General features: G+C 34.4%; 3 protein-coding genes across 3 annotated transcripts; 2 read left to right on the forward strand and 1 right to left on the reverse strand.

Moving 5' to 3' along the window:
* The first annotated feature begins 1735 nt into the window (after positions 1 to 1735).
* Positions 1736 to 2530, forward strand: LOC139853800 (chloroplast envelope membrane 70 kDa heat shock-related protein-like). Its single transcript, XM_071843153.1, has one exon. It carries the CDS (start codon positions 1736 to 1738, stop codon positions 2528 to 2530), a length of 795 nt encoding a protein of 264 aa, XP_071699254.1.
* A 4134-nt stretch (positions 2531 to 6664) lies between these two features.
* On the reverse strand, positions 6665 to 7984 carry LOC139853801 (protein VACUOLELESS GAMETOPHYTES-like). The gene is made up of 2 exons (XM_071843155.1): positions 7796 to 7984; positions 6665 to 7411 (listed from the first exon to the last, which is right to left on the reverse strand). Exons 1-2 carry the CDS (start codon positions 7982 to 7984, stop codon positions 6665 to 6667), a joined length of 936 nt encoding a protein of 311 aa, XP_071699256.1.
* A 151-nt stretch (positions 7985 to 8135) lies between these two features.
* On the forward strand, positions 8136 to 10655 carry LOC139855468 (heat shock cognate 70 kDa protein-like). Its single transcript, XM_071844694.1, has 3 exons — positions 8136 to 8337; positions 8498 to 8734; positions 9094 to 10655. The coding sequence occupies exons 2-3, from the start codon at positions 8515 to 8517 to the stop codon at positions 10482 to 10484; spliced, it is 1611 nt and encodes a 536-aa protein (XP_071700795.1). The 5' UTR covers positions 8136 to 8337; positions 8498 to 8514; the 3' UTR covers positions 10485 to 10655.
* Positions 10656 to 12184: the final 1529 nt, after the last annotated feature.

Consider the following 12184-nt stretch of genomic DNA (forward strand, 5'->3'; position numbering starts at 1 on the left):
AGGTTCAGCTCTGCTCCTACCAAAAGACACTGGAATGGGATCAAACACATATTTCGATACCTTCGAGGAACTACTGATTTAGGATTATTTTATTCTAACGAATCAAAACAAGATTTGGTTGGTTATGCTGATGCAGGTTATTTATCTAATCCACATAAAGCTAAATCTCAAACTGGATATGTATTCCTAAATGGAGGTACTGCAATATCATGACGTTCTCAAAAACAAACACTTGTTGCTATATCATCAAATCATGCCGAAGTGATTGCATTACATGAAGCTACTCGGGAATGTTTTTGGTTGAGATCAATGACACAAATCATTACTGATTCTTGTGGACTAGAACGCGATAAAAGTCCAACAATTATCTATGAAGATAATGCAGCTTGTATAGCACAGATGAAAGAAGGGTATATCAAAAGTGACCGAACCAAACACATACCTCCTAGATTCTTCTCATACACTCAAAATCTCATTAAGGACAGTGAAATTGAAATGAGATATGTTCAATCCAGCAAAAACTCTGCTGATCTTTTCACGAAAGCACTTCCAACTGCTATTTTCAGAACACACGTTCATAACATTGGCATGAGACATGTTCAAAAGATGTAACAACTGAAGCGATGTCTACTTGAGGGGGAGTCAACTCCATGCTGCACTCTTTTTCCCTTAGCTAAAGTTTTTTCCCACTGGGTTTTCTTTAGCAAGGTTTTTAACGAGGCAGTAACTTACAGTTGATCTTCAACAAACAAAATTGCTATCCAATGGGGAGTGTTATAATATATAAATATATATATAAATGGATAGTCAATTATTGATACACAAAAGTAATATTATTGTATTTCCTAAACTTGTGATATTTTTGCTATAAATAGCCATGAATGCAAACATTAAACTTGCACCATTTCTCACACTTACAAAGTATTTCTTTCTTTCTCTCCATTATCATCTTTGTTCTTACACTTCATTATTAGCATTCTTAATCAAGAATCAAACCACTAAAGGTATTTATAAGCCTACTGAATTATAACATCAAGAATCAAATCACTAAAGGTAGTTATAAGCCTACTGAATTATAACAAATGATTAATATTTTGTTCTTTAATGTTTTGTATGTTGTTTCAACATTCATGAGTAGCTAATTACCTTTTGCAAGAGTAAATTCCAAAAATTCGTGAAGTGCCGACATGTGCCGTGCATGTGAACGTGTTTTTGTCATTTTCCTGACCTTCTTCCTCATCTTCATTTCTTCATCTTCCTCTAAACAAAACTCAATTAAAAAAAACTCACTTCTGAATTAAATTAAATTTATAAATATAAATTAAATAAATATTCGCACCCCAAATTTCTCTTATCTATAATAAGAAAAATATTATGCATCATTAGCTATTAAAAAGATCCACGTGTAAAAAGCTCCACCGTTATATCAGTTTCCTTAATTTAATCATGTCCATCTAAATAGATAATGATGTCATTTAGGTTTTTAATCAGTAGTTACGGTGGATAATTACCCCGGTTACCCTCAAATGAGAAAACTGTCCTCATTTTTGACTTAGGTGGGGGGACATTTGATGTATCCCTTCTAACAATATTTAAGGAAGGAACGATTAATGTTAAATCGGTAGGTGGTGACACACATTTGGGTGGAGAGGATTTCGACAAGGCTACGATAAATTATTGTGTACAAGAATTTAAGAAAAGAGAAAAGAAAGATGTTAGTTAAAATGCAAGAGCGATGGGGAGGTTGAAAGTTGCTTGTGAGAAAGCAAAGCTGGATCTGTCGTCAAGAACTCAGACGTCCATTGAACTTGATTGCTTGTATGAGGGAACTGATTTTACAATGAAATTTACACGGGCAAAGTTTGAGGAGTTAAATGTTAATTACTTTAAGAAATGCATTGAGCATGTAGAAAGTTGTTTAATTTACTGTAATATAGATAAAAGTAATGTTGATGACATAGTGCCTGTTGGTGGCTCGACTAGGATTCCAAAGGTACAAGAAATGTTGACGGAGTCTTTTAATTGGAAACCACTTTGTAAAAGCATTAATGCGGATGAAGCTGTTGCTTTTGGTGCAGCAGTATTAGCTGCAAACTTAACTGGTAACGCCAATCAAAATTTGCCGGATTTGGTACTTTCAGACGTTAAGCCTTTGTCCCTTGGCATAAGAGTTGAGTATGAGATAATGAGTGTTTTGATCCCGAGGAATACACCAATACCTTTCGTGAAGCGAGCTGTTTATCAAACACTTTTTAACAATCAAACAAGTATAAAGATCAGAGTGTATGAGGGTGAGAGTAAGAAAACTAAGTACAACATCTTCCTTGATGAATTCACTCTCCATGGCGTGCCACCAGGCCGTGCAGGTGAGCAGAAGGTAGCAGTATGCTTTAAAATGGGTTTCAATGGTATTTTGTGTGTCTCTGCAATGTTGGAATCAACTTTTAATCAAAGAAGTATAGAAATTGACCGGAGTGGAAATTTTTCCAAGGATGAAATAGAGAAGATGCTGAGAAAGGTTGGGCTCTGAAAATACCTGCTTGATATAAGAGAATGAAAGTGAGTGTCAACATCTGTTTCATTTTATTTTTTTCTTCTTTTTGAAATTGGAATGGTTTAATAGTTGTTGGTCCGGTTAAGGATCAAAAACAACCATGAACGAGCAAAATCAAAGACGGAAGAGATAAACACGATGAATCAAACATAAATCAATATTATTAATATGAACGTTAAACTTACAATTGATTTAAACTGAGAAACATCGGTGGCCAGGGGAGATCGAGCATGATCTCCCCTATGCACAGGATCGCCGAATGCGGCTCTCCCAAATTAGGGTTTAGACTCCTGATCTCTTGACCCTAAAGACACACATAAACTGATATATGTAGACGACCTAGACTTAGGTTTCCCTAATGGGCCTATCAACATGAATAGCTCAACAGTTACATATGCTCCAATAACTGATCAGTTTCACGCGTGTATATAAACTAAGTGTACAATGTAAGAATAAACGTTATTCGTTCAGCAACGGCCATACAAAATATGCATCAAAAATTTCCCCCTTGGACGTTGCTAGCGAATGATTGTAAACACCTCTTGCAATCTTCAGCCAATCTCTGCTGTAGTACCATAAACTTGTGAATCACAAGCTCCATCAAAAGTCTTCCAGAATACATGAAAACCCAAACTTCGAACATCAATTTTTCCGCTCATTGAGGTCGAAATGCTAATTGTCATCCTGTAGTTTCTTTTAACTCGTACGTGTTACTCATAGTACAAATGTAGCAAGATTCCCCCTAAGACTGAGCTGAGATCCTTATCGACATCTTTAATAAAACCTTCAAACAAACAGACTCTCTCAGAATCATAGACTGTAGAATCTTCCCCCTCAGTGTTAGCTGTATCATATTAAACATCGTAGCACTAACGTTCTTCCTGACTTGCATCTTGTAAAGGCAAAATATATAGAGGAGTCCGGTCCACAATTAATAACTCAAATAAGTCTTTATTGCCATCAAACTTACCAAAGAAAGTCAAATAGGTACCTCATGATCACGAAACATCAACCTCAGTTCCTTCTTCAAGAGGAACTGGAACAAACATATTCCCTTTAAAAAGCGGAATATCGAGAATTGTATAATAATAAACGTTGTTGGCCCATAAATAGTCGTATGCTCCCGACTACCCCACTAATACTTCTCAAAACAAGTGTTTCCGTACTCACTTACTAAATAAGTTTAAAGGACAAGGAGGTTGTCCATTAAATCTGTACACTATTTCTTCAGTGAATAATACAATAGAAAGGTTTCGTATGAAAATAATGAATAGTTAACATTAAGGACTTTGTGTGAAAAATTTACGAAAGTTGAGGACCAAAGATGTAAAACTTTGAAACTTTAGGGACTAAAATTGTAAATTATGCAAAGTTCAGGGGCTGAAAATTAAACTTTCAGAAAGTTGAGGGACTGAAAAAGAAAATTCTGAAAAAGTTTCGAAAAGTTTGCACTGATAGTCCCTGAGGTTAACGACGCTAAAAGATTTAACTGTGATAGTTAACGGCCGTTAAAGATGGTTGGGTGTGGATCCGGGTTGGATACTGGGTCGGATCCGGTTATGGATCCTGGTTGCTGGGTCAAATTATCCGGTTCACATGTTGGTGAATGGTGTAACCGACTGAAAATTTTGTACGGGAGGTGATCCGTACACCACCTCTATTTTGCCATACACCACTAAATAAATTTTTTGAACATTTTTACCCTTCCTTTTGTTCACCACCAACTCCCCTTAACTTCTCAAAGGAAGGGTAAAAACTGTCTAAATAATTGTTTTGGTGGTGTATGGCAAAAACAAGGTGGTGTACGTATCAACTCCCATTTTGTAAACATGAATTGGAGTAGATTGTTTCTTGATGGGGAACAAAGAGACAAGTGGAATAAACCTTGGGACCCACTATTCAAAGTTCACAGAATTACCACATGTGCCACCGTAATTTCATGTTTTTTTTTTTTTTTTGCTGTATCTTCTTCTTCCCTTCAATTCACAAACCGAAACCCTAATTGATTCGTACGAAATTCATCGAATCTTCACCAAATCGCGTAAATATTTGCAGGAAGTAGCATTAGGACCCGGTAAACATTAACCCATTCTCAGATTTTGCAAACAAACACCCTAAAATTCAAGAATGCTCGATCTCAGATCCAAAAATTCGAAATCTAAAAAATTGATAACGCGATGAATACTACGAATTAGAACCTGAGATTTTGCATAGACATTCACGACATGATTTCCAACCTTTCTACGTTTTTACTTTTTATTAATTCGATCCGGATCTCCAAAACCCATAAAAAGTCAACAAAAGTCAACTATTGAGATCTAAAACGATTTTGCAGCAAAATTAACGTCTTTTTCCTTCGATCCAATCACGAGCTCGGTTGTACAAGCTCTGATACCAATTAGTTGGTCCGGTTAAGGATCAAAAACAATCATGAACGAGCAAAATCAAAGACGGAAGAGATAAACACGATGAATCAAACATAAATCAATATTATTAATATGAACGTTAAACTTACAATTGATTTAAACTGAGAAACATCGGTGGCCAGGGGAGATCGAGCATGATCTCCCCTATGCACAGGATCGCCGAATGCGGCTCTCCCAAATTAGGGTTTAGACTCCTGATCTCTTGACCCTAAAGACACACATAAACTGATATATATATAGACGACCTAGACTTAGGTTGCCCTAATGGGCCTATCAACATGAATAACCCAACAGTTACATATGCTCCTATAACTGATCAGTTTCACGCGTGTATATAAACTAGGTGTACAATGTAAGAATAAACGTTATTCGTTCAGCAACGGCCATACAAAATATGCATCAACAATAGTTATTTCGGTTGATGTTGAAAGATAGCAATCTTGTGTTTAATTCTGTGGGGTGAGAGACTAGCTTGATCTTCTGCGATAGAAAGACTTCGGAGCCGTATACGGTATAGTTTTTAGTGACCTGATATTCCTTTGATCATGTAATCACTTTCCCAAAACAATAATTGGACTTTGTTTGATTTGTTAAGTAAATTTTGTTTTGAGATACCACAACAATCCAAGAACACTGGTTACTAGAAAGTGTGTTAATTAGTGTAATTGTTGATTATGGACTAAGATCATAATCGAAATTTATGATGAATTGGATGGATGCCCATTTCTTTCGCCAACCCTTCATCACCCTCCTAATAAAATTATTCGTCGTTAAAAAAAAAACCCTCATCACCTCATCGGTTATAAAGTACAGACGCAATCGGAAGAAGTAAACAACATAAGCAAGGTCAATGTAACAACACTTGTATATAAGAAACTATTGAACAAATCCTAGTTGACAACTGACAAGTAGTTGTATCTTTTAGTCCATCAGTTGAAATTATGTGTAGATTTTAAGACAAAATTCAGTTACACCAGTGGTCCATTGTTATCAGACTTTGTCTTATGCACCATAGGGAAATATTCATCTGCATCCTTAATTCTAACCAGGGGATAAATCTTAGCTCTTGAATCAAAACGCGGGAAAATCACATGTGATTGGATCTTACAATGACATGTGATTGTAGAGATCTCAAGCAAATTATGGATTCATATGAATATTTCTCTATGCACCATAATATCGAACTTCATAATCAGCTGATCAGAAGTATTCATTAATTTTGGCTCCCAGATTATCTAATAAATTTTATCTGTGTTTGCCATGAGTGGTTTAGTCACTTACATTATGCAATAGTTTAGGTTAAATAAGATGAAACTAGAACGAGAAATTAGAAACCAAACTGAAATAAAATCTAAAATAGAAAGTTTAATCATGTGTTCTGGGATTACATGTTGGCAACAAGATAGAAAACACAAATAAACCTTACAAATAAACAATGGCATATCAAATACTTACAAATAAACTTTTCAACAAACACAAATATAACCAAAATTAATGAAAATGATGATAGAATAAGCATATGTTCCAGCATCAATTCATTAAATCACCAAATCTAGTTATCTACTTAAAATTATGCAGAAGAGTTGACAAACCAAACACCATCAACACAAAACTAGCATTCCAGCGGTAGTCGTAAATAGCTTAATTGGAACAATATGAACACATAAACATAGTTGAGATGCAATTAATTACTGAAATATGTTTGAGCAGCACCAATAAGACCCATAGGATTTCCAGTTATCACATTAAAAATGACACTTAAAATCGCAGTCGCCTGCTTCCTTGTATTATTACTCTGTTTCTTCCTCGCCACAACTAGCTGATCATGATGCATTTTTTCAACATCTTCTGGAAATTGTTGTTTAATAGTATGAAAAGGATCACTTTTACCGGTGAAAAACCCATATCTCCAATTCTTAATTACTATTTCCCTCACACACGAAACATGATAACAATAACTCCCACATGAAGAAACATAAGCCCACCCTCGAACCTTTGACCAAAGATCTTTAGTCCCACAATGCAAACACTTTGCAGTAGCCGCCTTCTTTAGGGTCATGGTTAAACCATTTGCAGCTTCTAACGTCTTTTCATGATTTAAACAAGACGGGTGCAAATTACGTTTCTGAAATGTGCACAAACATCTGTAGTGAAATCTTTTCACTTTCTTGCCACATGCGTCACATGGCGAATCTTCCCCTAATCCTCCATCGCGAAATTTAAGAACGCACTTTTCAGAAAATGGATATGCGATTAAGGCTTGTGGTTTTCCACATTCTTTGTGGAGGAAAAAGTTGCAACCACTTCGTATGCATATGTAAGTCAATCCGAAACCTAGTTGGTCACATCCCCAACAGTAATACGGGAAGGTGGCGTATTTTAGTACAAGCTTGTGAGGATGGCATGGATGACTTATCTCCATATAATTATCCTGTTACCTGAAAACATATGATCAGTAGCAAATATAAAGATGAAAGCCTCAAATCGAATGAAAATCCATCTAATTACTATGTAATTCAAGAAGGTGTACCTTGAATACTACTATATCTCTTGATAAAATAAAGGAATGGTTGCATTTATAGAATCACTGCCATTAACATTGCATCATGAAACAGAAACTTGAACCGCTTCAAGTGACGATATATTTATATATAAGTATTAGTGGTAACACAACGACTTATTCATGATCAGTGTGATTGGTTGCAAGTTGCTATTAGCGTATTACTATATCTTTTGTCAAAAATTCATATACAAATACAAGTTGTGAATTTTCAAAATTTTATAATTTCAGTTCCATCATAATTGATATGCATACTGGCCAGGGAATTACTGAATCAACCTCCTGCAACTTTTGACTTTTATTCTCGGAATATGCAAAAGTAAACATGAATAGTGCAGCGATAAATTTGTCACCTCTTAATGGATACAGACCATGTTTACACTTTGTGGACTCAATTAACTCGTTGTACCAGATACTGTTGGCCCTAATGCAGATCAGTCCCATGCAGCAATACCAAAATACTTGTATTTTGGTTAGGTCAATCCACTATGTTTTCTTACAGATACTTGGCTGAGATTAGTTTACTCTATTAGATAATAATATACACGTACTCTGAATGGTGATTGGTTAGTTCGACTTTAATTTTGAAACTAGATGTTACAAGTCTGCTTCATGTACAAGAGTTAGACCAAGTCTACAATTAAATTTAAAATGTGAAAGTTCCTTCTGTAATGTTATCATAAATTAATTATTCGTCAACTTGGTTCAACCAATGTAACTTGGCTTATTATTAATTCAGCAACTTCAAAAAACTAGTACAACTTGGCCACCCACTAATTGTTTCAACATAGATTCAGGTAATTCTTTTCTTCCATTTCCACTATTCGTTCCGTTTATCTCCTTTTCTTTTCAACAATAAATTCACGTGATTCTTCTTTTCCATTTCCACAAAATATCTTTATTCATTTATTTTCTCTTTTTTTTTTTTTTTTTTTTTTTTTTTTTTTTTTCTTTCAGTAGCTAAGCATTTCAAGATGTCAAGAAGAGTAAAATCAACCGCAGTTGGTATTGATCTTGGAACCACATACTCGTGTGTTGCTGCTTGGTTTGATCAGCACAACCGTGTTGAGATCATTCCTAATGAACAGGGTAAAAGAATTACCCCATCCTGTGTAGCTGCTAACGAGACAGAACTTTTAGTTGGTGATGGTGCAAAAAATCAAATGACCAGGAACGCTACTAACACGGTTTTTGGTAAGTCATTATTTTATCAAAAAGCATATACTCCCTCTGCCCCAAAGTAACTGTCCCGCTTTGACTTATTAAACCTTTCTTGGACAACTTTGACTTTAGATATTTTTTGTGCTATATAATATTTGATAAAAGTTATACCAATGAAAACACATTTTGAAACCGAATCCATTTATATAATTTTCATCAAATATTATATAGCACAAATAAAAATATTTAAAGTCAAAATTTAAAAAAGAAAGACTCTGAAAGTCAAAAGGGACATTTATTTTGGAAAGGAGGGAGTATATTTATTTATTACAATTGTATATTGTATATTATCTAAGAAACCTCATACACATCCATTCTGTTAATTTATCCAGATGTTAAACGTTTAATGGGAAGCAGATTCAGTGATACCACAACACAAGAAGACATAAAGTCATGGCCTTTTAAGGTGATAGAAGGGACTGCCGATAAGGCGATGATAGTTCTTGAACACAATGGGATAGACAAGGAATTTTCACCTGAAGAAATTTCATCCAGAATTCTGAAAAAATTAAAAGTGGCTGCGGAAGCATACCTTGGAAGGGGAACAACAGTTACGGATGCAGTAATCACAGTGCCTGCATATTTTAGTGACAAGCAAAGACAAGCGACAAAGGATGCTGGTACACTGTCTGGCCTCAATGTCTTGTGCTTAATTAATGAGCCGACAGCTGCTGCAATTGCCTACGGTCTAGACAAAAGTGCTGATAGAAACCAACCAAAGGAGAAAACTGTCCTCATATTTGACTTAGGTGGGGGGACATTCGACGTGTCTCTTTTGACTATTACAAAAGATGGAACCATTAGTGTTAAAGCGGTGGGTGGTGACACTCATTTAGGAGGAGAGGATTTTGACAAGGCGATGGTCAAATACTGCGTACAAGAATTCAAGAGAAAGCAAAAGAAAGATATCACTACAAATGCAAAAGCAATGGCTAAGTTAAAAATTGCTTGTGAACAAGCAAAAAGGGATCTGTCTTCAACAACTCAAACGTCAATCGACGTTGATGCTCTGTACGATGGAATTGATTTTTCAACAAAGTTCACTCGTGCTAAATTCGAGGAGCTCAATGCTGGTTATTTTAACACCTGCATTGAGAAAGTCGAGATGTGTTTGACAGATGCGAATGTGCAAAAGAATGATGTTGATGATATAGTTATTGTTGGTGGGTCGACTCGCATCCCCAAGGTACAATACATGCTCCGTGAGTTTTTTGATTGGAAGCAACTTTGTCAAAGCGTTGATGCAGATGAAGCTGTGGCTTATGGTGCAGCAGTCTTGGCTGCAAATCTAACTGATAATGGCAACAAAACTATTAAAGATATCATACTTTTAGATGTGACACCTCTGTCCCTTGGCGTGGAGGGTGACGAAGAGAATATGAGTGTCATAATCCCGAGAAACACACCAATACCTACCAAGAAGGATGAAATTTGTATGACAATGTATGACAATCAAAAATCATTATTAATCAAGGTGTATCAGGGTGAGTGCAGCAAAACAAAGGACAACATATTTCTTGATGAATTTACCCTCTACGGTGTTCCACCTGCACCTGCTGGTCAAGAAAAGGCGAATATTTGCTTTAACATGGACGTGAATGGCATCCTTAAAGTCACAGCTGAGTTGGTATCTAATGGTAATAAAGAAGGTATAGTAATTGCTGGGAGTGGAAATTTGTCCAACGATGACATTGAGAAGATGCTGAAAAAGATTGCGCTATGAAGTCGATTGTCACATTCAGGACTAAGATGAGGATCAGTAATGATTCTGCAATTCAAGTATTATCTGTATCTTTTGCTTTTTTACTTAAGTTTCTGATTATAATTCGTGTAAATGTTAAATAATATTAATAAAAAAAAGTTATGTAATAATATGGATTTCATGGCCAAAAACAGAGCAACATAATGCAAAAAAGTAATGCAATCAAGAAAGACAATGGAAATAACAATTTATCAATACAAATGCAAATTGTTACATAGAATACTTGCTTATATATATATATATATATATATATATATATATATATATATATATATATATATATATATATATATATATATATATATATATATATATATATATATATATATAGTGGTAGGATCAGGGAAGTAACCAATCGGGGGGAAGCAAATTTTTTTTTTTCGTTTTTTGAAAAAACTTTGCTCACGAACATTATAGATGGAATGAAGATACGAACATTTAGTAGACACTTTGTGATAAATGTTTTTATTTTGGCAGAAAAACGCTCGAAGAAGTAATATATAACAATTATCGTGTTTTTTGAGCGTATGTTGAGGTTTTAGCTATTGGTGTTTAGATATTAGGGTTTATAGAGTTTAGATATTAGGGTTTAGAAATTTAGGGTTTAGGGTTAGATTTAGGATTTAGATTGAGTTTCTAATATATTAACTTGAATTGTTGGTTTATATAAATATGGAGTATATTATAAAGATGGTTGAGGGACTTTGCCTTTCTATTTTTATATATCCATCTAAATCTAATGTCAAATTATAGACTTGTTCTACATGAGCTGATACTCGGGTAGATCCACCATATTTCTACACTTCATTTTCATTCTGATAAATCCATTATATATTTACACAAATTGCCAAAATAGCCTTGAATGTGTAAGATTTGGGGGAGGTGAGAGATAATATAAAAGGGTATTCTGAGAAATAATAGTAAAACTGATCTATCATAAATGAATGTGAAAATACATCTCCCTTATCTTTAATCTATACAGGTTAATAATCAAATTTCATGGATTGTCAATCTTTTTATACGACAAAATAATACCCAATCCCACTCTTTTTTTACAACCTTATTTATTCATGGTGTAGTGACCCGAACTTTTCCATGTTTATATATATTAATTGAGATTGATATTTACATGACTAAATGTTTCCAACGTGTTAAGCAATCAAACTTGTTAAGACTTGATTAAATGAAATAAGTTTCATATAGACAATTGATCACCCAAGTTGACCGGCGATTCACGAACGTTACAAATTTGTAAAAACTACATGTTGTGGTATATATAGACATATATATATAGTTGACATGAGATTATGATGAGTAAGTATCTCACTAAGTATATTAACAATGTGTGATATACATAAGAAATGAGATTACTAAGTTAAGAAACTCGAAATGATATATATAACGATTATCGTTATGATAACGTCTACTAAATACATATGTATCATATTAAGATATTGATACACTATATTTAACATGATAAAATGATATTTAAATATATCATTAAGTGTGTTAACAATGAACTACATATGTAAAAACAAGACTACTAACTCAAGAATTACGAAACGAGACTTATATGTAACGATTATCGTTGTAACGATATTTTAATGTATATATCATATTAAGAGATATTCATACATCATAATATCATGATAACATTGGGT

Source organism: Rutidosis leptorrhynchoides, chromosome 6, assembly GCF_046630445.1.
Source record: "Rutidosis leptorrhynchoides isolate AG116_Rl617_1_P2 chromosome 6, CSIRO_AGI_Rlap_v1, whole genome shotgun sequence".
NCBI lineage: Eukaryota > Viridiplantae > Streptophyta > Magnoliopsida > Asterales > Asteraceae > Rutidosis > Rutidosis leptorrhynchoides.